The sequence below is a fragment of the Coptis chinensis genome, chromosome 3, assembly GCF_015680905.1.
Source record: "Coptis chinensis isolate HL-2020 chromosome 3, ASM1568090v1, whole genome shotgun sequence".
NCBI lineage: Eukaryota > Viridiplantae > Streptophyta > Magnoliopsida > Ranunculales > Ranunculaceae > Coptis > Coptis chinensis.
The window spans coordinates 87,201,401-87,228,785 of NC_141458.1; the positions used below are offsets into that span (position 1 = coordinate 87,201,401).

Below are 27,385 nucleotides of genomic sequence, written 5' to 3' on the forward strand. Positions count from 1 at the left end.
TGTCTAGCTAACAACTCATATCATATTTCATTTCTAGACCAAAGATAACCCCGCCATAATAAACCAAAATCTGTTGTGGTTTACAATGGACAATTACAGTTATGACTAGAGTATTGAGGTCGAAATCATGAAAAAAAATTGCGGTTTGACTAAGGTATTGTCAAGAAGACCGTGCGACCCATAGGAATGTTTGTACGAGGATTTTTCAAATTTGATTACGAAGCCCTTTTGTTTAAGTTTAATATAATTTGTGAGGCCACAAGGCTAGCTAAAGTTGACGACATGGTAGCACAATAAATACCAATCAAGACCATCAAAGCTAAAAAAAAAAAGGGGAATGGAAAGGCGCCACTGAAAATCACCAAAACCAGGATTATCAAATACTACAATGGTTTGAAGAACATTACGAAGACTGTGATCAAATAACTTAGCTGCTTCTTTAAAACAATTATGGCGGGCAATTATAAAGAGAGAATACAAGTTTTATGCTTGTAACAATACTAGCTCACATTGGTGGGGCTTCCGAGCTGAGCAAGTAGTAGATCATCGAAATGAGGATATTCTCAATCTGTTTGCAAGCAAGACTCTTGATGAATGATGCGTCTGTACTGATTGCTCCACCAAGAAACTTAAATCCGTTTTGAGGCTGTGGGCATATCTAGGGAAAATGTCTTATGAGGACTAATTTCGGGCCACAATCATTCTCAAGGACACTTTTTTTTCGAAATCACTCACAAAGTCAATTTTCGGGTGAAAATAACCATTAAGGACAAACAATCTGAATTTAAAATTAATATCATCTAATTTTACCTTTTCTGTCATTTTGGTTTGAACAATGACCTCCTCATGTATGAACAATATAATATTTGTTCATACCCCAAAGAATTAAGTGAACATACCTTATACATTATGTTAAGGTATGAACATTGATTGTTCATAGCTTATGTTGAGGTATATATAAACAGTAATTGTTCATACCCAAAATATATATGAATTGAACATACTCCAATAGGTGTTCTTACTGATCATAGCTTAAGTTGAGGTATGAATAGTGATTGTTCATACTCCAATAGGTATTATTACTGATCATATATTATGTTGAGGTATGAACAGTGATTGTTCATACCCTAAATAGGTAAGAACAATGATTGTTCATACTCCAATATAATAAGTGTTTTCTTACTGATCATACATTATGTTGAAGTATGTACAATGATCATTCATACCCTAAATATGTATGAATAATGATTGTTCATACTCCAATAGGTGTTTTCACTCATTATTCATTATGTTAAGGTATGAACAACGATTGTTCATACTACATACATCGGATCGTTTTGGTTTGGTCGAGCCGTTTTTTTATTTCGCCAGGTAAACTTGACTTTTACCACCGAGTTGTTTTAATTTTGTGTCATGGGTATACTTGTCCTAAAATCTATCGGTCCTTGTGAGTGATTATAAAAAAATGTGGGTTTGAGAGTGATTTTTTCTTCATTTTTGTCCTTGAGAGTTACTCTCAGAAATGTCTTAAATAAACTAAGTATTTTTATTAAATAAGCAAAGTTAGGGTTTCTAGTGCGAAATAAGTTGACACCAAATTACCAATAGACATAGGTAAAATTAAGTCTTATTATTATCTTTTTTTGGTAAGAGTAAAAAAAAAACAGGGGTATTTAGATTTTGGTCCTAACAATAGTTAGTTTATTAGGATTTGGTTCATAAAAGTTTGAATATTAGGGTTTAGTCATAGTTTTGGTTGTTGACTGTCAGTCAACTAAGTTGACTGTGGTCAATCTGTTTGTATTTTCGAAATGAAAATAATACCCCTCGCATGCAACATCATCACGTGAATAAGTTATATTATTGTTGGAATCCTACTCAAATTGACTTGCCACGTGTCACAAATCTAACTGACCAAATAAATCAACAACCAAAACAATAGATCATCCTTTGTAGCGCAAATCCGTTTGAAGTTCTTCCCATCATCAATATCCCGAAATTCGGGGACAATGGATCCTCATCCCTCTACTCCATATTTCTGTAATGGAGTATTTACCAAATAGCTCATCTCTGTAGGTTAAGGCCAGTGCCAGCTCATCCATAAGGCGACTTAGGCAGCCGCCTAAGGCCTCAAATTTAGAAGGTCTCCAAATTTCCTTATTTCTCCTTACATAAATTTGATATTACCATCTTTTATAAAGAAAAAAATAAACAAAAAAGATAGTAGGAGTCTATTTGTTTTCTCCCCACGCACTAAATCTCAGGAGTGAATTGGTTTGAAGAAAGTTTAATCCAATAGACCACTACACAATTTGCATCTCAGAGTTATAAGATGAATCTAATGGTTGCTAGTGGGTAGTTGTCTTAATTTTTGTGGGAGTGTCCTCATTTAGTTAGATATCTTAATTAGAAAGAATAAAAAAAAAATATAAAATTCCACAATATATGCAAGAATCTCCACTTTCTATGGCTCCTTTTCCACTCTCTATCAACTTAACTAATTAAAGACATATTAAATACATATTAACCAACGTCTTTCCTTCTCAACATCTCTCTCACACACACTACTTTCAATTTTTCAATAAATTTTTAAAATAAAAAAGGCCTCGTTTGAATTGGTCGCCGAAGGCCACATCTAGGCTTGAGCCGGCCCTGGTTAAGGCATTGTTTTTGACAAGACTGGGACATTTACTGTTGGCAAGCCAGTCGTTGTCAGCACCAGGCTCTTGCTAAACATGCTTCTCCGTGATTTCTATGAACTGTTGTTGCTGACGAGGTATACCTTGCTTTTAAGTTGCCTTGGGTTTGCTAAACTTGATACTTTTTTTTTCCACCTTTTCTAAGCTAACAAGATAAGCAATGATTTTGACGAAATTGTTAAATATGATAGGTGAACAGTGAGCATCCTCCTCGGCTAAAGCCATTGTTGAGTACGCCAAGAAATTCGAGAGAAGAAGAGAATCAAGTCCGGCAAAAAAGCGTGAGGTTTTGTCTCAATTCATCGAAATGGTGTGAAGGCCACAGAGTTCAAAACAAAAATAATTGTGGGCAACAAGAGTTTAATGTTGGACTCGACATTGCTATTCTAGTTGAAGTTTGAAGAAATCCTCGAAGAAACCGAACAAATGGCACAAACCGGGATTCTAGTGTCTATAGATGGGCGGTGTGGTGGAGTGATAGCAACTTAGAGGATGTGATAACTGGCATTGACCTCTCTAGAAAAACCTTCTCTCGCATTCACCTAAACTACATTTGGGCTTTGGGTTACAATCTTCTAGGCATACCAATTGCCGCAGGGGCTCTTTTCCTATCAACTGGATTCCGTCTGCCTCCATGGATTGCTAGTGCAGCAATGGCAGTCTCTTTAGTTAGTTTTGTCTGCTCTTCTCTTTTGTTAAACTTTGTCTTTGAGACAGCAAATGCCGCTATCCTGGAACACATGGAAACTTGTATTCTCGAGATGCGCAAATTTAAAATATGACGGCCACATCAAAATGAGAAGTCAGATGTCCATACGTGTTGAATAAATTTGATAAAACTGGAAGCACGTGATGTTCCATGCGAGGGGTATTATCGCTATTTCAAAAATACAAGCAGATTGACCACAGTCAACCACCAAAACTAAGACTAAGCCCTAATATTCAAGATTTTCTAGACCAAACCCTAATAAACCAACTATTGTTAGGACCAAAGTCTTAAAAACCCTAAAAAAACGTCTTAGAAAAACTAATCTTCACTGCCAAAGTGAATTTTACACTAAAAAATGAACATTTTTAGGAAAACGTTTGCGACACTAAACTAATTTTGATTGAATCTAGGCCACAAGTGACTTTTGAATGCTCGATGGCCTCCAGTTGAATGAAGCTCCCTCAGGGTGCCTTCCATCCTTAACTCCCCACAGTGGGTGAAATCGCATCCCAAACGAGGAATAAGGTACCCCGCGCGCTTACATTTGGCGTGTGCGGCACAATTGGCCACGGTTTACTCTCGTGTAGTCATGTGTAACTAGAATTATAATGCATTATATGATTTGAGTAATCTTCACAAAATCTTTTGTTTCGTCCTATACACTTCCTTGCTTCCTGCTTCCGAACATACGAAAATACTTAAATATTTTCCTCGTAGGTTACCCGATCTAGTTTTCTCTCCTTTTTGTCACTGAGTAGTTTGACAACATAATATACTTCTATATCTTTGTCAAGAGTTTAATTAGAAAGAAGAGAAGGATGGTCTGGTTTTCAAAGTTTTGGTTACTAGGTTTTCTCCTTGTGGTTAGTACAAGCAATACTATTACTTGTGTTAATGGTGCAGTTTCAAAAACAAGTACGAGAAAAATACGTAAGATCAATAGTGAGGGTCCTTACTTGGGGCTTGTGGTGCCAAATGCTTTTGAGATGACTCCACTTCTTCAATCCCCAAGCTTCGTTGCTGATGATAAACTTGCTTTCTTGGATATTTCAGGTTAGTGATATACTGTAACAAATAATTTTCGATCTTGTCTTTCATTCCCATTGGTTTACTTCTATTGGTGTCATGGTGTGAGCAATGCAGATCAATTTTCACTGCTAAACTTTGATTAGTTTTAAGTAAATACTTTTTCTTGTTTAATACTTTATTTAATTAGATGAAGACAAAAAATTGGCTTTATATTCGAACCGACCTCTACATAAATCTCCAAATTTATAAGTCGAGATAATTAAAATTCAATGTCATTGAAGATTACGGTTTTCTATGCATGATATTGCACCTGAATGTATATAGTGCTAATGAAGTATATGGTATATAGAAAGTATGTTCTAGAATATATTCTAGATTAGAAAAGATTAGGATTTATTAGATTTTATTTCTATTTATTAGATTTTATTTTAGGATGTATACAAAATTCATCTTCTTATTATTTTCTTTAAGTGCCAAGAGATCGAAGTCCCAAATCCACGACCTTGGTCTCTCCTAAATATAATGTCCCCCAAGCAAGCAGTTACATTGCAGCTGCAATAAAATGTCCTTCGTGGCATGGATCTCAATACACAACGAACATCATCCTGACAATCCTGGATTTCTACTATAAGTCGGACTTGGAGCCTTTATTAACCCTCACCTTGGCCTTCCTCATCCATTGATATTAATACATGGTGCTATCTTAATTTATTGATGACTTAGAAATCCAAAAGCAGACAAAAATCAAGGCTGAATGCATCAACTGAGAGCATCTTCAATGCTACTCTATAGTCCTACGTGTCAAGTGGACAACTCAAATTTTCCACACTAATTCATGCTCTATATCAAGTGAATAACTCACTACACTCCATTTTGGGAGTCAAATATAGAGTTTGATTTGTTTTATCAAGTAACACTCCATACTATGCCCCAACTTGTCACATGTGCAAACAACCAATTTTATTACTTTTGTATCACTACACTCTATTTTAGGAGTCAAATTTGGAAGAAAGATGTAGAGTGTTGGCAAGTTGAGAGTAGTCAAAATATTTTAATATAAGTGTCCAATGAGTTTATAAGATAAGTTTCATTATAAAAACAATAATATAGAATATGTGGGTTAGTGTGGATAATTTTCAAGACTTTAATTAACATCATCTTTTAACTTGATGACATCAGTTTGGACTCTAAAAGAAATATATTCATTGAAGATTCTATGAAGAGTGCTATAGCTAAGGGCATTTCTTTATCAATTATTATAGTTGGCCCACTGTACAATAATTTGTGGGCTTGTGGGGCCATGGATGAACGACAATGGTTGGCATTTTCGCATTTGAGTGAGCGTGATCCAACATGCACCTCTTGGAGATTGGTCTTGTTTCGTGGCATATATGAATACAAGTATGCAAACCATGCTGTACATTGGTTTTTTTTTTCTTCTAACCCGTCCCTCGAGTTCGATAGTTAACATGATTTTTTTGGATTCTAATTGTAATTATATAGGAAAAGCTCATCTATTTTTTTAATAGGAGATAATTATGTTATTTAAGTGACATTAGAAAGATTTTTCTAAATTATTAATAAAAAAGAACTTGTTCTAATATTAGCGAGAGAAATTGGGGATAATTATATAATTTAAGTGATATTAGAGAAATTTTTCTAAATTATTAATAAATAGGGGGTTTGTTCTAATTTTTGTGAGGGAGGTATTTTGAAATTGAACAACTATGGAGATTACAAATTGCCTACTCGATAGTTTAGAGGAGTTCCTAAATACCCGGCTATCATATAGTGTAGAGATGAAGAACAAATCAGGATTATTTTCAATGAGTTCCATTATTTGAGTAATTAAATAAAACAACATCAAGTCATCAATGATGTTGGTGGACTTTACAGCACCACAGTTGCCTTGCATGACATAACTATGCAACGATCTTTTTACAAGCAAGGTGATTTATCATGAGAATATTTTCCATGGTACAGAGGGAAAGTCACTTATGCTCATGTTGCATGAAGATGTTTGGGATTTCTCATTTACCTTACTCAATTTTACAGGGAGAAGATTCCGGATTGGAACACTTGAGACTAAAAAAGTTATTATTGTCATGACAGGATTGGGCATGGTATGAGAAAATTCACCGGAATTGATCTTTACTGTTTTGTTCTTTTGTTACTTTCATTTATTTTTTGGGTAATCGTCTGTTTCTTTCATTAATTATAGCATAAGTTTCTTACAGTTAAATTCAGGTCTAGCCACAGAACTATTGTTGACTCTGTTTATGGTGAGTGGAGTTGTGCACTTTGGAATTGCAGGGAATGCAAACCCAAATCTCCAGGTCGGCGATGTGGTAATTCCACACAAATGGGCTCATACGGGACTTTGGAATTGGCAGGTACTTTAATTAATTTCATTTTCAAATTTCATTTCTGCAATAGCTATATCACTAAGATGCACTAATTTTCATAGAAAGTCCAATTCTATGATCTATCTGTATAGATAATGGGTTAACTAGTATTATCCCTACCCCCAAATACACACACACAAAGTTAACAGTGTGTTCTTTGGTGTGTATTTGGAGGGATAGACCCTAATTTCCCATTTAGTAGGAGGAGAAAATCCTAATTGGCTCATCTAGTGGAGGATAATACTAGTTAACCCTAGATTAATAGTGGTAGAAACCACCAAAAGGCCAGTGTCTTGTCATTGAATGTGAATATGTGATGGCTTATTATTATTATTATTATTATTATTATTATTATTATTATTTTCGATAATAATGTAATGGCTTATTACATACAAGCAATCCATCGTAGATTCATAGATGCTAGATGGACTGAGTGTTGATTAAAAAAAAAAAAAAAAGATGGACTGAGCGCGCTGTTGAGTTAGTAATAAAAAATTATGTCTGTAAATAAAATTAAATGAACTGGATGGCTTACTACACATTTCTATCTTTTTAACAGAGATATGGAGATGGACCACAGGATAAATTGCCGTTTGAGTCCTATGGAGATTACACGAGGAAGATTGGATATCTTAATCTCTCTGATTACAACAATGGCGCAGTAAATATGAAGTCCTCCGACAACCTTCTAAATAATGTGTGGTATCAGCCAGAGGAGATTTTTCCAGTAAATGGGATTCCTGAAGTTAGACAGCATACCTTCCTGGTTACTGTTGACAAACACTACTTTGCAGTTGTGGAGAAGCTAAAGGTAGTTATTGCCATTTTAATTTATCTCGTGATATTTCTGAGTTTTATCTGATTTGTCATGGATGCTCTTGCTATATATTATAGGGTTCCAGGCACTGGATTCCCTAGCTTGCCGTGAGATTCAGACTAATAATGCATGTATATATTTCGAATTGCTAATTATTCATTTGAAACATATCCCTCTCGATCAACCACACTCCCATTTTATTTTGTAGTTTCTGAAAGAATCAAACATTTGATGCAAATGAAACTTAAATGCTACTTCAGCTTGTTATCCTTGTGTTTTCACCAAATTCTCTGTTTCTATGCATACATTGACACATGTGAATATTAAATATTTTTTTCTTAACGGTATGTTTGAACACAAGATTGAATCTAGCCTATGTTGTTTCCTGTCCTGACTACATTTGAGTTCTAATAACTAATAAGTACTGATTCTATGTGCTATACTAATCCTAATTCTTTTTGCAGGACATGAAGTTGGTGGGGTGCATCAACTCTACTTGTTTACCAAGGACACCAATGGTATTCCCGGTAGAAAGGGGAGGCAGTGCAAATATATTTGTAGACAATGCGGCTTATAGAAAGTTTTTGAATTTTAAGTTCAATATTACACCAATTGACATGGAAAGTGCTGCAGTTGCTTTGGTTTGCGCCCAACAAAGGACTCCTTTTATTGTCATTAGGGCTCTCTCTGATCTAGCCGGTGGAGGTTCTTCTCAGTCCAATGAAGGTGGCATGTTTGCTCCTATGGCTGCTCAAAATGCAGTTAATGTGGTCCTTCGATTCATCGCCTTATTGTTTTCATAAAGCTTGTCATTATGAACATACTTGGCTTTTAAATTTCAAAGAATAGAAATTGCTATTTGTTACAGATCGCCAAATTTTCATTTTTTGTTAGTCCACTACATTGTCCAATACAGTCATACTCTTGGCACCAAATCTTCTTGGTCTTCTTTGCTAATAAAAGTTGTTGAATGTCGTTATGTAATATGTATATATTTCTTTGAACGGGAGTTATTTTGTTACAAACTTCGAATGATCTTCAAGACTTCAACGTTCCATTTTAGTTTGTCAAGAACACCCTCGATCTCCTCTCACAGATGTGAAAATATTCAAATGGTACTGTTGCTATAACAACCAGTGTTTTTTTTTTTTTTTTCCTAAGAATAATAATAATAATAAAGATAATAATAATAAAGATAATATAATGGAAATAGATAAAACAGAAATAGGATATCAAGCAGTTACGGATAAAAGCCCGTAAGTAAATAGATAAGTGTTGTCCTTGTTTTTCGGTGAGTTTTTCTCACGTAGAGTTTTTGGAAAAAAAAAAAAAAAAAAAAAAAAAAAAAAAAAAAAAAAAAAAAACTTTACTGAAAAGGTTTTGAACGAGGAAGATAGTCTTTTCCCACGACAGTCGACGTCTTTCGGAGTATCGCTTTCGGAAAACTGTTCAGTTTTAAAAATTGTGAGTAGATACTTTATGCACTTCTTTTATAAAAAAATAAATTTCTCGTTATTTGTTGGATACTGGAAAAATAGGTCGTGCTCATCTTTTGTGTTTTTTTGATCTGATTCGATTTTTCTCTGCCTTTATTCTATCTTTCTCTCCTCTTGTTTAACTATTGAATTTGGTCATATGTTAGCATAGGGATTTGGTTAATAACTGAAACTCTGGATTGAATCTGCCGGAACTCGGAACAGGTCGTTAATGGCGGCTTAAGTTAAACCAATAAATAGTTCTGATTATTTTTGTGATTTGGACTACTGTGGTTGTGATTGAAACTATTAGGGTTATAATTAGTGATAGATGGGTTGTTGGTGTTGTGAGATGGGATTTAAGCTCGAGGAGCTCGGGATGGAGACCAAACCAAACCAAACCGCCCCGCGTTTTTATTGTTTGGATTAGTGTTTTTATTTGGGTTTTGTTGGGAGATTGTTGTTGGGTTGAGATGGATGTGTTGGTGGTGGATTGAGTCTTTGGAGAGGGACAATTGGAGCTTTTAGTGAGTGTTAATAATAGAGGTCGTGACTTTTTACAAAGATAATGAAATAATGATTTTTTTGGTATAGTAACAGGGTTTTTCTCCATGAACCAAACCGTTGGGTTTTTGTGAGATATGGATGGCCGGTGGTGGCTATATAGGTGGTGGAGGCACTGGTGGAAGTTTTGTGAGGAAGGAGATGAATAGTGAAATTCGAATTTGGGCTTCGGCCAAATCGTGGGTTGGGCTTATGTTTTAAATTTTTGATTTTATTTTTAGATTTAAGTTTAGACTATGGGCTTTAGGCTTTGGGCTTTTGGGCTTTTGGGGTTAGATAAGTTTAGACTGGTTGACTGCTGTTGACCCTTGGCAGGCCGACTTTGACTTTGACCAGAGTTGACTTTTGACCAGAGTTGACTTTGACCAGTTGACCCAAAATTTGACTTTTTTCTAAAATTATGATTCGGTCTATTAGGATAAGTCTAGGACTATTAGCATGTTTGACTTAGGCTAAGACCTTTCTAAATATACTTGTGTACGTGTATTTACTGTTTTGTGATTTTTCAGTTTTTATGATATGCAACGTTATGACACTTAGTCATCAATCTGATTAATAACGCGTAACCAAAAATACATGAATCAAGATACTCCTTCGTTCTCTAAAATAATATATGTAATAAATTTCAATAATGCGTAAACAACTTTACCGCACTTTTTTAGAACTCTACACGCCTCAAGTTTTGAAAATTAAATTTTTTGACTGTTGATGTCATATGTTAGGTGGGCATTTATTGACTGTGCCATGAATGACCCGGGTATTCATTGAATGTGCCATGAATGACCAGATTCTTTGAACCGCCCTGTAGAGGAACTAAAGTATTCGGCTGCATGGTTAGTTGTATTCCTTGAGTGTACGGGAATGTAGGATTGGGTATTTCTTGAATGTGGCGGGAATGACCTAAGGTACATAGGTACTAAATGGTGAGTGTATAAGAAAAGAAATTGATTAATTGATAAGAGAAATTGATTTGATTATGCGAGTGTTTGGGTTACTTTTGAATACCTAATATAATATCTACATAGGTTATATAGAAGTTCTAACTTTCTTTTGCAGGAGGGTAGGACTTAATAACATTTTGTGCAGGGACGCGATCCTATCCTTATACAGCAGTGGATATCGGTAAGTTTTAATTCAATGATTTAGATATTAAAACGAGTTATTAGAATGAATTAATATAATGGAAGTTTTGCTTGGGAAGAAACTATGCCGGTTGAAATGACGGAACTACCTATCTTCCAAGCTGAGAATGATTAAGTTATGGGAAAATATAACGTGATTGTTTGGATAATGAAAGTATGAAAATGGTTTTATCAGGTTAGTCTACTCATACCAGCAAATTCCATTTTTGCTGACCCATGTTTGCTTTATTTTGGCAACGTGGGTGTGTTCTTGGGAACATAGGTGGAATCAAAGTGGAACCATGGGCGTTTGATTTGGATTTGATCTGGAGCAGTCCGTTAGTTCTTTTATTAGGTCTGATCTTTTTGGAAGTATGTAATAACGTAGTTTTCTATTCATATGACATGAAATACGATGTTGAAGACCTGTTATTCTTAGAGTGGTTTGATATTTTATTGGGATGAAAGATTGACTTTTTATAAAGTAAGAAAAGAGAATTTTGGAGATTATTTTTGTTGTTAAGATTCTTTTATGATGTGGGTTTTCGGTTTTGACATGTGTAGTATCCACCTCGTCATACCCTGGATTTTTAGACAATTAAATATAGTGATGTTTGAGATATTTATATTTTAAATATTCATTTTTTAAAATTGTTTAGAAATTCGGACTGTGACAGTTGCTCTCAACATTGATTAAGTATAATTAGCATGTGTGGTTCGTTATGTTGGAGTGGCAGGCGTCCAAACGTATAAACATTCAAGGATTGATGGTTGAAATTGGCGAAATGACGAGCATCAGTCTGAAATTAGAAACTGTAAGAGAAAAAAAATCGCAAACTAACCTCCTCCGTTGTGGTTGCACTTGCACAGAACAGAATGCTCAAAAGTAACAAAGAATTTGATAGAAATTGAAATAGCATGCACTCTCCCAGATGAGAAAGAGATGGACAAGAGTCGCCTACTGAAAAGGAAAGCTGTCGTTTAGGAGAAAATATAAACGGCCTAAACTTTAGTAATAACTGAAACATTTTAAACCAAACTCGTTGAACCAAAAGGCTCCAATAATTAGAATAGATATTTTTGTTACGCCACCAATATTGGACAAAAGCCAAATATATATATCAATTAACTAGTCATTGATATTGACCAACGTGTGCATTGTAAGCGATCAAGATCAGTGCACCGAGCTTGCCACGTAGTATTCTCGTGTGCGTCTTCAAAGTCATAGGCTGCTATTTGGTCCCAAGATCATATAAAATATTAAAGAGAATCGTAATGTGAAAGGTCAAAAACTGAAAATCATCATATTCTATTGACTATTGCTGGCTAGCAAGTTGTTACTTGCTACAAGCTTTGAGTTATTTGAAAAGTCTTTTGTTTTACCTCTAGAAATTTGTATATAAAGATACAACAAGCTCCTCATTTCGTAATTGGATTGCCTTTCCTTGTTCTCTCCCCCATTCTCTACTCCTACGCAATTGTTCATATTTAGAGTTAATTTCACTTTTTTTTATAGTGTTAATTTGAGAAGATCGAAGTGAAGGATGGATTGGTTTCTAAAGTTTTGCTTATTGGGCTTTATTCTTTTGGTCAGTACTAGTAGTTTTGTTACTAGTGTTAATGGTGCTATTTCAAAGGGAAGTATGAGAAACATAAGTGAGATCAATAGTAAGGGTCCTTACCTGGGACTTGTGGTGCCAAATGCATTTGAGATGACTCCTCTTCTTCAGTCCCAAAGCTTTGCTGCTGATGATACACATCCTTTTCTGGATTTTTCAGGTCAGCGAGATAAACAAGACATAATCATTGGATTTTTCCATAGCTCTTTAATTACTAGCTATTTGTTTTTGCATGAGTGTATGATACGACTATGACACATTGATTCCTTTATTTTTTCAATAATACTTTCTGAATAAGGTTTATGGTGATGTCAACTAGAGCATAAGTTTATTCCATTGGCGACTAGCCTGCTGCTAAACTTTCACTTGTATGTATTGTTTTGAGTTGTGAGAATGTGAGCATTGTCTTTTTCTTAGATTCAATCTAGTAAAACTCCGTTTAATTTTATATGTGTTTTTAGTATAATATGAATAATAATACGGCGAATATTTCAAACCTAAGAATTAATACTCTAATTCTATGGTCTAGGCTTATAATTGCCTAACAATAAGGTATGTCTAAACTTCGAAATGAAAGATTTTGAAAATCCATTTAAATTAGAACCTTCAATACGTAGAGAATACCAAAGAACCAAGTGTTAGCAAGTGAGTATAAACCAAAAACTGAGTTATGCATGTGTTGTACACAGGCAATTTCGGGGAAAAAAAAAATTGCATTCTAAACTCAAAATGCAAATATATATAACCAGTTTTTTTTTAATATTATACCCGTATAAAATATGAATTGTATGTGACATTTTTTTCGTGATTTTGAACTGAATTTTCAAATGAATTATTATCTAAAATTTTGAATTTTCGTCGAATAATTTTCATAACGAATTTTTGCAGTTCATTTAATTTACTAGCTATCATTCACTATATATTCCTAATAAAATGTTTACTTCAGAATTTTCTTTTCTACGAATGAATGAAGACAAATATTGACATCTCAGAGTAGACAGTTATTGACATCTTGAAATAAGCACATACTAAATTAAAATATCTATAATAGTAGATATAATTTATGAGTCCTTCCAGGACATCGATCAAAATCATCAAAAGAGGTCACTTAAGGGGGTTTTGTAATCTCAAATCAATGATAGCTAGGCAGATAAAACTTTTGGGTGATAATACCAGAGGTCTGGGAATCGAACCCCGCCAGCATCAAAGAGTTACTGATCTCATTTAAAACAGGCTTGCGAATAAAAAAAAAAAAAAAATAGGTGAGATATTAAGCATAGAGTGCTATTGGCGTGTCAATTTTTTTTAACAGTGAAATTTTTGAAGAAGAAAAATAAGGGATGAGCCCCATTCTCAAGCATTTGGCGCATGTGCTTTCTCCATTTCTTATATTGGAAATGTTTGAATTCCTCGCTAAAAGTTTTCCAACAGTTTTAGTTCCAGTTTTTTAAGATCTATTTTTTACGTAAAATCAACACAACTTGAGCTCAATAATGGATGTCATGTAATTTGATATAAGTTACAAATCCAATGGAAAGCACTTCACATTTACAGCTTATATAGACCTATAGACAAGGAAGTCAGAAGTAAACAGAATCGACACTGCTATGTCTTAGCTTCCGATCATTGACAAGCTGCTTTTTATGAACCTGCTTAAAACTTGGGTTTCAAGACAACCATGAAAAATTCAAGCCTACTTATCCAACGATGTTGATGTAGAACCATAGTTGGACAAACAAACTGTTCATGTCTAATATCAGTTGGATTAATCAGTCCAGCATTTTGCGCTTTCCAATTTTAAGACAGTTTCCATCATCTTCATGAATGAATTATGAAAAACTCATTGTCCTTATCATGATTCCATAGGGAGACGATTTCGCATCGGAAGAATAGGCAATGAGAAAGTTATTATTGTCATGACAGGACTGGGGATGGTATGTGAGAATATAAACCAAAATGGACCATTATTCTTGCTTTTATTTTTCACCTTTCATATATATTTATATATATATATATATTTCTGGCGAGTGACAAATAATTTTCCTACAGCTAAATTCAGGTCTAGCCACAGAATTGTTGTTAAGTCTATTTGAGGTGAAAGCAGTTGTGCACTTCGGAATTGCGGGGAACGCAAACCCACACTTCCAGATCGGAGATGTGGTAATTCCACACTATTCCGCACATACAGGGCTTTGGAATTGGCAGGTATGTGAATTAACGTAACTTTTCATTTCAACATTTTTTTGCCCATAATATACGAGTGAAGTAAGATATATTAAATTAGTTGCTTGCTCTATATTAAGTTCATCTGATGTATATATTTTCATCTAAAAAGACATATCTAGCCTAAGAACCCCGATAGTCGTTCAGTCTGCTGCTGAAGTTAATGAAGACCGTTGGTTCTAGAATTAATTAAAATCGTCACCATACATTTCAAACTTTTTAACAGAGATATGGAGATGGACCTGATGATGAACTGGCTTTCGAGGCCAATGGAGATTACACAAGAAAGATTGGATACCTTAAAATTTCTGATTACGCCAATGGCACAGAAAATGAGAAGTCATTGGACAATCTTCTGAATAATGTCTGGTATCAGCCAGAGGAGATATTTCCAGTAAATGGTATTCCTGAAGTTAGACAGCATGCGTTCTTAGTACCTGTTGACAAACGCTTCTATTCACTTGCTGAGAAGCTAGAGGTAGTTCCATTAATTTATCGCCATTTTAATTCCCCCACAGATACCTAATCTGATTATTTCCGACTATACTCTTTGTGTTCTTCGTATTTAAATTTTCCTATAGGATCGGATGTACACAAAATTAAAATTTTGAGTTGCAACTTCCTTCTCCGTGTTTTCATATCAATAATTATGCAATATGCATGTGTGCTTGTTTTGTAGAACATGACGTTGGAGCGCTGCGTCAATTCAACGACTTGTTTACCAAGGGCACCAATGGTGGTCAGGGTAGAGAAGGGTAGCAGTGCAAATGTACTTGTGGATAATGCAGCTTATAGAAATTTCTTGTATTCCAAGTTTAATATTACAACAATTGACATGGAAAGTGCTGCAGTTGCTTTGGTTTGCCTTCAACAAAGGACTCCTTTCATTATTTTTAGGTCTCTCTCTGATCTAGCTGGTGGAGGCTCTTCACAATCCAATGAAGCTGACATATTTGCTCCCCTAGCTGCTCAAAATGCAGTTGATGTGGTCCTTCGTTTTATTGCCTTATTGTAGTCACAAAACTTGATGTCAAATTGTCATAATAAAACAACTTTGTTGTCCATCACTTAATTTTATTTGAATGAAGCGGAATTGTTATATCTTTCACTATTTATTATTGATAAGTAGAAACTGTAGTTATCAAGATAGTTTCTGTAGAGATCAGTGTTAATTGCTTGATGAGTGGGGCTATGCAATAACCGGGTACTGGGATTTAATCCCAGCAACCAACCGTTACATTTTGCAACACACGTGCCTACTAAACTAACTAGTTTAAGCGCCCCATAGCTTCTCCGTGTTCTATTTCTTTGTGTTTATCATGGTAATCTTTTATTTTGGAAAGGAGGTTACCTAGTTGTATATAAAGGTAGTCTCTTCCCATTCAGATTTACCTCAATGAATAAGAATTCTCTTTATCTCATTCTCTCAATGATTCAATACATGTTAAGTTAGTGTGGTGTTCTCTCTAAGTCGGTTTAATTCTAACACGTTCTAGCTTTGGATTAAAGGTGTGTGTTTAACTTGTGATTAAATCGTATTCGTTATTGTTGATACCATATTAACTTTACTGTAGAATAACATATGTATATGTATGTTATTACGAGATATTAGTGTACTGCAATTTCTTTTTTAATTTTGAATGAGTAATCATAGAATTAGCAGTGTACATTGCACACCACGAAATAAAAAGCTCAATACAGTAACTTACACATGCTGATCGATACGCTGGTTACTGGTCCAAGTGATATTTAACGAACCTTTTGATCCAATTATTGAAGTTCAAGAAAAAGCTTGTTTGCTAAATATAGAACAGGTGTAACATAAAGCCAATGATGAAACTGTTGTGGTTATTTTAGTTATATCGTTTAAGAAAACAAGTTGATATGCCGTAAGAAAGATTACTGTTTTATGATTGTTTTGGCTAAGGCGAAATCATTTTACCAGATTCTAAGGAGTATGTATTGCATTTTGGTGCCAGAATCGGTATTGTTTCGACCACTGGAATTGGTGGTGTTTGATGCCGTCATAGGTACTTGTATAGGCCGTCGAATTCGATGAACTAGGCTTGACCATTTATATTGGATGGGTTAGTTTGTTTAATTTTATGATGAAACCAAAGATTGGACTGTTTTTGTTTAATTGATCTAACCCTTTGATAGTTTTGTTTCGTGCCCTAAGATGAGAGATAGAAGACGATGATGTCATCAGGACATTATGACTCATTAAAGATCTCCTTGGGCTTTAAGTCTATGTTTTACCTGGGCTTCAAAACTTAATGTTACTGTTCTGGGCTTTTAGCCTTTGTTTGTTTCGGACCTAACTTCTTATAAACTGACTTGGGTCTGACCAATTTGGACCGAGCCATTTTGACACTTAAGGACCAGGTCTGGTTGACTATATCGACTTGGTCAGGTCCAACCCATAAGGACTGGTTCGGTTTTGGCCCATTACAATGGTAATTTATGTAGGCCCAATTCGTTTTATAGCTATGCTATCAATTTTTTTAATACATGTATGTTTAATATTCTGATTACTTGAAAGATGTCAAACCTTACTAAACTTCGATTTTCAAGCTCTTTCAATTAGAGGCGACAACTATTTATCATGGCAGTTGGATGCCAAGATCCATTTACAATCTAAAAGACTTGGTGATGCTATTAAAGAAGGAAACAAAATGAGCAACTATGAATTTTTTTGGACTATGAACTTCTTTTGGAACTAAATTACACACTTGATACTTGATTCCCTGTTTGATTAACGTTAAAATTTAGAGGATCTTGGTAGATTTGAACCACTATCTCTTTTGGATATCTCCAAAATGCTTTCGACCATTTGAGCTAAAGATCCACTTTGTAGATATATTGATTGTTAGGTTTACACATCCGACTTCAAGATTTACCGATCTACATACCTTCCAAACCACTATAATCAAAATCTCTAAAAAAGAGAAAGAAAGATGATTGGTTGTTAAACAAGTAACCTAAAACGATCAATACCTTAAAGATAACGAATTGGTAATGAGTACCTATTGAAGAGATTCGATTTGTAGTTTAATGAGATGCGTCATGAATCAAAAAATTTGATCAGTTAAGGAGAAGAAAGGGTTTTTAGATTTTCTCACTCTTAATTTTGTTTATTAACGTGAAAAGATAAAAATGGTATTTAAAAAATATAAAATAAATTGGGCCTTTTATTTTGTCCTTGAGGGTTATTAAAATTAAGAAATTGAGTTTGTGAATGATTTCATTGATGAAAATGGTTTTGCGAGTCATTATAAAAGACTCTGCCCTATAGAGTTGTTTTGAATCAAAATGGGCCTCAAGACCAATTTCTTGATAGCAATAATAGTTGTGAGCAGTATGGTTGATTATTAACAAGCTTTTAACCAATCCAACAGTGGTTTAACTGGTTTGTATTTTTATTTACAATTAACAAGAGACAAAGTATTGTTGTCTTCTTTCTCATTCTTAGGAATCTTTTCTGCAGTTAATTTGTTGCTTTCTCCATGGAGGCTCCATCCTCCTTCCCTCATGTTCGGGATTCCCTACCTGGCATGGAGTAGTTGACTTGGTGCAATTTCATCGATGCCTTCGACAAGTGCCAATTGGACTTTTTTCTTTCTTAGTGTGTTTTGCCTATGCAGATAAAGTCCATGTTTAGCGTTACACTAACATTATCAATTTATCGGTAGAACATAAAATATTTAGGCAATTTGTCATCAAATCCATTAGTTCCAAAGCGTTTGAAGACCAATTGGCGGACCATAATGTTACATACAGTCCTCTCAAAGATACAGACCAGGTCCAAAACCCTTTGTTGCTATATTATTTCCCTTTTATTGTTACAGTTGCATGCAGATACCAGATCGGGGTTTGCGACCGACCAGTTAATGCCCTACCATGAAAGGAACAAAAAGAATTTATTGTGTGTTATTTGTTTACTAGGGTATGCCCGCGACTACTTTCCGTGAGGCCTCGATGTGCCCGGAAAGGTTATCTCGACACTGATATTTTAACGCCTTGCACCGACAAACTCATTGCGCTTTGGCACTACCGTGAACGCGACATAATACCACCATACACCAAGAGCCTAGTAGGTGCCGCGACCGGGTCCATTGCTTGTTGTGACTTAAAGTCCTAAATAGTTAAAAGCCCAGCCCATAGTCCAGCAACTATTATTGACACTACAATTGACTTTATTATCAAGTGTGATTGAGTGGATCACACACAATGAAAGTAAACAATTTAAGGCCTGGAATATATTGGATATGCCATGTCATAATTTTTAAAGATTGTAGCCACCGGATGGAACTTTTTGAGCCCCACACAGTTCTGTTTTGTTAGATACTAGGGTATGCCTCGCGCCTCGACGAATGAGGAGAGGACTCGACGCACGGCAAGACTACCCTCGACAATTCATTCTTCGTCGTAGTAGCATTGGCATAATGATCTTAGTCGCAAAATATTCGACGCAAGACTAGCGAAACAACTCAATTTATAAGTCCAACCGCAAGGCCATTCCAATTACCCATTATCTATAAGCCCAAATCAATTGGAGGCCTAACAGTTTATGAAATTTCTTAACAATTTATAAGTCCGTAATTGAATCATTGACTTTTGGTTGATTTTTAGGCATCCCACAGTATTGATTACACTTAACAAAATTACACAAACTCTCCAAACAATTAGATTTCTTTGCCACAATTTACTAAATGTCACAACTTACTTAAAATTAACGACAACCACCTGGATGGAGACTCAAGGGCCTCACACCATTACTTTTTATTATATAGATTTCTTAGTATTTGACAATCAGCTATTCCCATAAGCATCTTTCATGGTTAAATCAGTTTACTTAGTCTTGCTTATCTGTATTGTCACTATCGACATCGCTTTCTGGATTGTTGAGTTTCTATGGAATCGCCTTGCACGTAAGGGCTGTCACTGCCAAGGGGATTTCACACACACACTTCCCTGCCCGGCTGCCCAGGGCTTGTATTTGGATTGAGTCAAAACTTAAATATATCTTAAAAATTGTCTCAGCAGTTTTGTTTGGCCTGGTCGGTTGGTCTTTTGGATCATGGCCCAAAATATTGCCGAGATATCTGTTACTCGCCGATATATCTCGGTAAATTGGTACACCGATATCGATATTTCTGATATATATCCACCGAATATTGAATCCCTTTTTTTCCGAAATATATCGAAATTTCCGATGTGAAAGTTTATATCGCCGATATAATCGATATTTCTGAGATAATCGATATATATCAGTTGACTTTTTGACCAATTGTTAATAATTTAATATTGAAATTTCCGAAATATCTGAGATATATCAGCGAGATATTCAAGATATTCGAGATATATCGGTGAGATATCCGATATTTTAGAAACTTTGGACTAGTTACCAAAAAAACCGAGATATCTCTATATCTCGGTTTTTAGGTACACCGATATATTAACCGATATCGAAATTTTGGGCCTTGTTTTGGATAACACTGGCTGTTATTATTCACTCCTACTAACGGGCAACTCGACCTAGTCAAAGTGTAAAACCATCAAGAGCAAAACAAAATGGGCTGTCCACTTCCATCTATCCAGTTTTCTTCTGCACATCCATCTCTACGTTTTGGTATGAGTTTTAACTGCATTTTCCTGGGTGAAAAATTCTCAGTTTTCAGTGTAGTTTGTTTTACATTTGTTTAAGTGCAGTAAACCCTGAAGTATTTTCCTTGTGTGGCTGTTGTATCGGATTCAATTTGTTCTTCTCCTTATAGGTTCCAGGCTACTCTGTGACAACCGATGCTCTGGTGACATAATCGGATTATTGCTGCAATCAACTCACTGTGAGCTCAGAGTCAAAACTCCAAAACAAGGTATCACGTCGAGTCTGAACACTAGGCCAATATAGAGGCTAGAAACTGATCAGAACAAGCTTCAAACGATTCATGTCAAATTTCGTATCAGACAAGTAGAACTGTAGAAACAATATTTTCATACTTACCAATGTCTCACAACAAAATCCTGACAAGCCTAATTCTGTTTTCTCACATGTAATTGAATTGCAACAGACAAAAAAACCGTTGCTACTAGAATTCCCATTAAATCAGATATGAAACTATCGCGCAAACGTTGAAGCACACAGTATGTAAAAAATTTCAACCAGATTTTATAATTGATACCACTTGTGAAAAAAATGATATTATTATAAAACAAGAAACAACCACTTCTATTAATCTTCTTCTTAATAAGCTAGTTTCAACTTAAAACGATTTCCAACTACATAACCATAGTGGCAGAAATGTGCCTGACTCAGCAAAAGACAAAAATGCAATACTAAGGAGCCCAGTGATGAAATCACAGAGCTTTAATAATCTCATCAGCACCAGAGACAGTGAACTCTCCACCAGACTCGATGTTTGCAACCGTCACCTTCAAATCATCAACCAACATTGCGAACCTCCTTGACCGAGTTCCAAGCCCTTTCTCTGCGAGATCCAGCTCAAGACCCAGTGCATGGGTGTACACACCAGACCCATCAGCTAGAAACTTGACATGCTTGTTATCAGGATAAGTCTTTGCCCATGCCTTCATTACAAATGGGTCATTCACTGCCCATTCATTTCACAATAATACAAAAATCAAGACCACAACTATCAAAACACGAACATAAAACGTAACATGATAAAATTGTCAAGACATTTACCACTGATGAGCAAAATTTCATCAACACCCTTGGATTTTAGTTCTTCGGCGCGTTCGATGAATCCAGGTACATGCTGCATGCTGCCACATTCATAAAGATGTTTTAAAAAAAGAATAATCCCATTTGAAGTGTTGCACCGGTGCTAAAAAAAAGTTGTTTAGGTACAACACATAATTATTATGTGGTTATGTAAAAAGCCACGTCACGGTTTAACCATTGGATCATAACAAGGGTAAATCTGGGAAATTATTTAAATCCAAAATGTTGGGACATAGTGATCGGTTGACCCAAAAAAGCCGGTTCAGTGGGAGAAAGAGATTATACCTGCAAGTGGGGGTGAAAGCACCGGGAACACCAAAAAGGATGACCTTTTTACCGGCAGCAAGAGAGTGAATAGATACGCTTGTTAGCTTATCCTCTTCGTTGAAATAAGCAAGGGTGCCATCTGGAATAGAACTACCAACTGCGACGGGAGCCATTTTTTTTTTTTAGTGATTTTCTTGATTTCAGAAATTGATCAAGTGAGGAGTTAAGGAAAAGAGGGAGTATATATATAGGGCAAGTTGAGCACTCTTTTTGGAAGTCAATATTTTATTTTGGCCTGCTTTTTATTCTGGTTTTAATAATTAGTTGGTTTTCGATAAGATGCTACGCGGTTTTCTTTAAGTTGGTGGGACCTTTTTTTAAAAAGTCGCGGCCGGAAATAAATGGGTTTCTTGTGTCATTAATTACGTCATCTAATATGACTTGGTCCATTTGGGACCCACTTTTTCTAGTTTTACTAGCTTAGAGTTGCTCAGGTAGAAGATACTCTTCAAATTCTTAATCGCGACCTTAAAGCAATCAGTAAGAAATTTCACCAACTCTAGCGGTCGCATGGGACATTTCAGGTTGTCAATCGCCGCTACGACATTACCACCGTGAGTCCCCAAGTTCAAAAAAAAAACTCGCACATTCCCAACCGAACAAAAAAGTAAAAAAATAACTTGGTCCTTTGGCGAGGTTTTCAAAAAACTTGGGACATTAGTAATCGGCGCGTATACATTTCCGCGATCCAAACCTCCGTTTGGCGGTAACAAGAATAGTTTACCATGAATTTCCACCTTTTTTCTTCAAATTTGAAGAATGCGACCCGATACGCCCACCTTAGAGATGCTCTTTATTTGCTTATCGGCTATATTTCAGGTTGGGTTCACGGTAACAAGTAAAACCGAACAACCTCCTTTGGCGAGGTTTTAGGAAAATATTTCGAAATGAAGGTTTATGATTTCGATTGACATTTAGGAAAGTATGAGAAAATGGTTCAATTATTGCGCTTCCGGAATATAATGTGTGATTCAATTCAAACAAGTATGCGAACCGTATGCATCTGTTTTTTTCAAACCTTTAAATTTGTAGTTGTAACATTTTTAAAAAGCAATATAAAAATATTAGGAGGTATTGATTATAATTCTAGTGAAGTGAATGAGGTTTTCTAAATTATTTTAAATAATATAAAAGTTAATTAATTTCAAATGAGGTGAGAGAGTTTTTGTAAATTACTTAAAATGGAGAGAACTGATTAGAATAATTAAGAAATGTGTTTTTAAATTGTAAAACATAAGAGATTAGAAATAGTATATTCGGATGAGAAATGTGGTTCCTGATAACCCGACTATCATATATTGTAGAGATATCCCAATTTCCTTTCCAATTATTTCTATTTGGCATAAAATTTCCCCCCAAATGTAAGATATTATTAGAAAACATATCTCCAAATGGTATTGATTTTTTATTTATTTATTTATTTCAATCCAAATGGTATTGATGAAACTTAGCAACCTAAAGCGTCCAAAGTGAGGCCACGTTTGGCGAACTCACGCTTTAAAACCAAATTGAATGCGCCACTTTATTTTGTTGAAGTCCCACTTTGCAAAACTATAGGTAATCAGAGTGAAGAATATAAACGGCAAGTTTGACTTTGGGCTAGTAAAAACACGTTTTACCAAAATAAAGCATGTCTTTTACTTCCTAAGGGCATATCTGATGGAGGGTGTGGAGGTAACACCTCCACGTAGGCTCCATATGGTGCCACTAGGATTTTATACTCTCCATTCCACTTCAATGTATAGGATGGAAATTCACACACTGAGGCCTCTCCAATAGGAAAATTATAAGAAGATGGGAGTTGTATCAAATAACGAATAAATAGAACTTCATATGAAATTAAATTAAAACTTGGTTCAACACCTCAACATCAAACTCCATTGTTGGTTTGAGACTTATCATTTACGTAACAATCGAATAAAATTTTCACTTAAAAAATGAATAAATAAAATAAAATAAAATAAAAAATAAAAAGGTTTTCTAGCACAATAGTCTGCATTTGAGCTCTTTAAGAGGTTAGATAAAGTTATGGACAAGAATGTAATGACAGCTTGGTTCTAACGAGTTTGCATTTAGAAGGATAGGATTTGTCATTCAGAAATGACTTGCGGCTAAAACTTGTCTTAATTATTTGTAAAACCCAAATCATTATTAATAAAAAAATTTCCACTTCTTAATAATAATAATAATAATAATAATAATAAACCCCACTTCTTATAAATGACTTGTGGCGCAAACTTGTTGCACTTATTCTATTCTAATCATCCTGTAAAACTTCGTTATCATTATCAATAAAATTTCTACTTAAAAAAATAATATATATATATATATATATATATATATATATATATATATATATATATATATATATGAAATATACAAACAAGATCAAACAACCCAACTTTTGATGTTGTGTGTAGTTCTTGATTTTTCGTTTTGCTTTTGATGTTGTTACGGTCAATTGTGTGTGTTGATGATTGAGAGAGGAGAAGGAGTTATCAGTGATGGAGGAAAGAGGAGGATTAATGACGGTAGAATTTTCTTTCATTCATATTAGCGTGAGCATCATTTGAATGGTCACACCTGTTCTCTTGACTCTCACATGTTATTTGAAGTAACTTCCCATACTATTTAAGAATGTGTAAAAACGATGGAAATTTTCTTCTCATATTATTAGTTGATAGTTATCTTATACAGTTCCCACACTCTATTGGAATAGTATTTTTTGTTTTAGGGGTGTAAAATCTACAACTTGTACTGTTTACACCCCCATATATTGGAGATGCTCTAAGTCTCTAACACATATCAAGTGACAACCCATGTGGTGATACATCGCACTTTGTTAGCCTCACCATGTCAGGTGGCTAAGTGTCTAAACGTAAAAGCCAATTAATTGGCTTCAATAAAACTATATTTCCAATAAGCTTTTATTAAATTTTTTTAAATAATTTAATTCTAAACTAAATAAAATAAGAAATTATTATATGTAAATATATATATATATAGTTAAATTTATCTATACACCCACCGTCTGGAGGCGCTTTGTATAATGGGAATTTTTTAAGATAGCCGCTTTGACGCTCGCGCCCTCACTCTATGCATTGGTTGCTAAGTGATGAAGATATTCTTGGAAAAGGTGTGATATAGTCACGTCGTTTGAGTATTTGTTTGTGTAACACTCAAACGATATGGCCACGTCGTTCTGGTATACACTCTAACGACTTGGCCACATCGTTTGAATATACACTCAAACGATATGGCCATGTAGTTTGAGTGTACACTCAAACGACGTGACCATATTGTTTGTGTGTGCATTTTAGATTTGGCTAATCATTTGGTATCACATACAAGTGGGTCGTTTAGGACTTATATGGGGCGATATGGTGAAGTCGTTTGGACATAAACACCAATTAGACTTTTCTTATATATAAACATTAACATTTTTCTTATAATTCAAATAATTAATCGATCATAAGTGTATAATAATTTATTTAAACAATTATGTGCAAAATTGAATTAATAATGATCAACTATCAACACATTCCAATTGAATTAGGAAAATTGAAATCTAATTTAAAAAAATTGGGTCAGCAACAACACAATTACACCAACACAACATGCACTCTGCACTCTTTATCTGTTATGACATAGTCACCTATCTTTATAACTAAGTTAAAACATGTAATCAAATATGCTAAAATCTAAAATAATAATTTGTTTTATATCTAAACTTATTATTATTATTTTTTCAATTATGAATCATAAACTAGTTTGGGGTTTGGAGTTCAGGGGTTCGGGTTTAGGGTTTAGAAATTTCATTACCAACATATTTCACTTAATTATTTGAAATAATAATTTGTTTTATATCTAAACTTGTTATTTTTTACTTTATTTTTAAAACTATGAATCATAAACTAGGTTGGGAGTTTGGGGTTTAGGGTTCAGGGTTTACAAATTTCGTACCAACATATTTTACTTAATTATTCAAAATAATAATTTGTTTTATTTCTAAACTTATTATTTTTTTATTTTTTTGTTCAAATTTTGAATCATAAACTAGTTTGGGGGTTTGGGGTTTGGGTTTAGGGTTTACAAATTTCGTACCGACATAAAAAATTTTTAATTTCAAACATATTTCACTCAATTATCCAAATCTAAAATAATAATTTATTTTATATCTAAACTTGGTATTTTCCATTTTTTTTTAATTCAATTGTGAATAATAAACTAGTTTTTTTTTGAAGTGTTTAGAGTTTAGGGTTTACGAACATATTTCACTCAATTATTCGAAATATATCAAAATTTCAAATATATATAGAATACTCATTACTCCTCCTTGCTTATTTTTTCATCAAAATTGTTACTCCTTACATATAATACTCAAGTTTCTCTACATACCCAAGTTTCTCTACATATTAGAATACACAAGTTTCTCTAAATAGAACATGAAGATGAAGAAGAAGCATTTGAGGTAATGTTTGAGGTGCAACAACAAATTAGAGAAGGAGAAAATAGAAGATATGTTGAAAGTGAAAAAATGGAACAAAATGTTGAAGGTCAAGGTGAAGAATTTGAAGATGCGACTAGTCGAGCAAATGAGATGCCGAGAAATCGTCGACGACAAAGTGCAAACCTAAATAATAAGGTAACAACACTTGATTAAAATGAATACAAAACACTTGATTGATTGAATGAATGAATGGATGCAAAACATTTGAATGAATGCAAAACCCGAGCCCAAACGACATGGTCGGGTGGGAATTTGGGAACACATGGTGAGAAACGACATGGCTGGGTCGTTTGGGTACACTACAGAACTACATGGCCATGTCGTTTGGGGACACTACAGAACTACATGGCCGGGTCGTTTGGACCCTCTATGAAACTACATGGCTAGGTCGTTTGGACTAAATTTAATTAAAAGTTCATTTTTTTTGTGACTTTAAAACTAAATGCAAATTGTTTGATATTCTTGTTTTATTCTTCTATATGTAGAATTCTTTGCCGCTATCCGGGAACCGATCCTCTGCAAACTCAAATGATGTGGATTGTCAACCGATTTTAAGTGATACAATAGAAATTTTACTACGGAAGAGGTATGATTGAGTAGGCATTGATTTCATTTTTTTTTTAAATTTTCTAAATGTAATTTTATTAGTGTATTAATAATAATAGTTATTGTTTTTTATGTGTTTAGGTCTTTCATACACGTAGCGAGGCAATTGGTTGGGCAACCGCTAGAGGAAGACAAGTTAATGTTGTTATGGTCATTGAAAAGTCGGAGTGTGCCAAGGGAAATCGAGTAGCAAGATTGAATTTGGCTTGCGAGTGCTCGGGTGTGTATTGGTCACACAAGAAGGAAGGCGAAGGGAGGGCAAATAAAAGAAGGTCGGGAACCAAGAAATCGGGATGTCCATTTAAGTTAAAAGGTGTTTTCCAACGCGGCACTGTCAATAGTTGGAAAATAGAAGTTAGAAATGGTATTCACATCCATGTATTGGCGAAGACCCTTGAAGGATATGCATTTGCTACTCGTCTGACCGTTCCAGAGTTCGAGTACTTGTCAGAGATGAGTAAGTGCGGAATAAAGCCTAAACAAATTTTGGATTCCATCAAGAATAGGTATCATGATAACATATCTAGTATATCCCA

General features: G+C 34.7%; 4 protein-coding genes and 1 long non-coding RNA gene across 7 annotated transcripts in view; 2 read left to right on the forward strand and 3 right to left on the reverse strand.

Annotated features, from left to right (window-relative positions):
• The window catches only part of LOC147511382 (uncharacterized), a 30,181-nt gene extending 17,844 nt beyond the window's left edge, over window positions 1-12,337 (reverse strand). The window contains exons 1-2 of the long non-coding RNA XR_015219367.1: window positions 12,203-12,337; window positions 11,662-11,780 (exon numbers count right to left, since the gene is read on the reverse strand). This is a non-coding gene — a long non-coding RNA (uncharacterized LOC147511382). The remainder of the gene's footprint in view (window positions 1-11,661; window positions 11,781-12,202) is intronic.
• LOC147511381 (uncharacterized) overlaps window positions 1-27,385 on the reverse strand; it is a 123,615-nt gene that overhangs the window by 23,764 nt on the left and 72,466 nt on the right. The gene's annotated exons all lie outside the window — the stretch shown is intronic.
• Window positions 3,759-8,526, forward strand: LOC147511383 (bark storage protein A-like). Of its 2 annotated transcripts, none has more exons than XM_086603097.1 (5): window positions 3,759-4,461; window positions 6,493-6,560; window positions 6,675-6,830; window positions 7,402-7,653; window positions 8,124-8,526. In XM_086603097.1, the coding sequence occupies exons 1-5, from the start codon at window positions 4,227-4,229 to the stop codon at window positions 8,460-8,462; spliced, it is 1,050 nt and encodes a 349-aa protein (XP_086459223.1). In that variant the 5' UTR covers window positions 3,759-4,226; the 3' UTR covers window positions 8,463-8,526. The 2 variants fall into 2 exon arrangements, with proteins under 2 accessions (XP_086459223.1, XP_086459224.1); XM_086603098.1 differs by lacking the exon at window positions 3,759-4,461 and adding an exon at window positions 5,900-6,386.
• On the forward strand, window positions 11,969-15,764 carry LOC147511384 (bark storage protein A-like). Its single transcript, XM_086603099.1, has 5 exons — window positions 11,969-12,598; window positions 14,305-14,372; window positions 14,488-14,643; window positions 14,888-15,139; window positions 15,341-15,764. Exons 1-5 carry the CDS (start codon window positions 12,364-12,366, stop codon window positions 15,674-15,676), a joined length of 1,047 nt encoding a protein of 348 aa, XP_086459225.1. The 5' UTR covers window positions 11,969-12,363; the 3' UTR covers window positions 15,677-15,764.
• On the reverse strand, window positions 20,847-21,893 carry LOC147511385 (peroxiredoxin-2B-like). The gene is made up of 3 exons (XM_086603096.1): window positions 21,692-21,893; window positions 21,368-21,447; window positions 20,847-21,272 (listed from the first exon to the last, which is right to left on the reverse strand). The coding sequence occupies exons 1-3, from the start codon at window positions 21,844-21,846 to the stop codon at window positions 21,019-21,021; spliced, it is 489 nt and encodes a 162-aa protein (XP_086459222.1). The 5' UTR covers window positions 21,847-21,893; the 3' UTR covers window positions 20,847-21,018.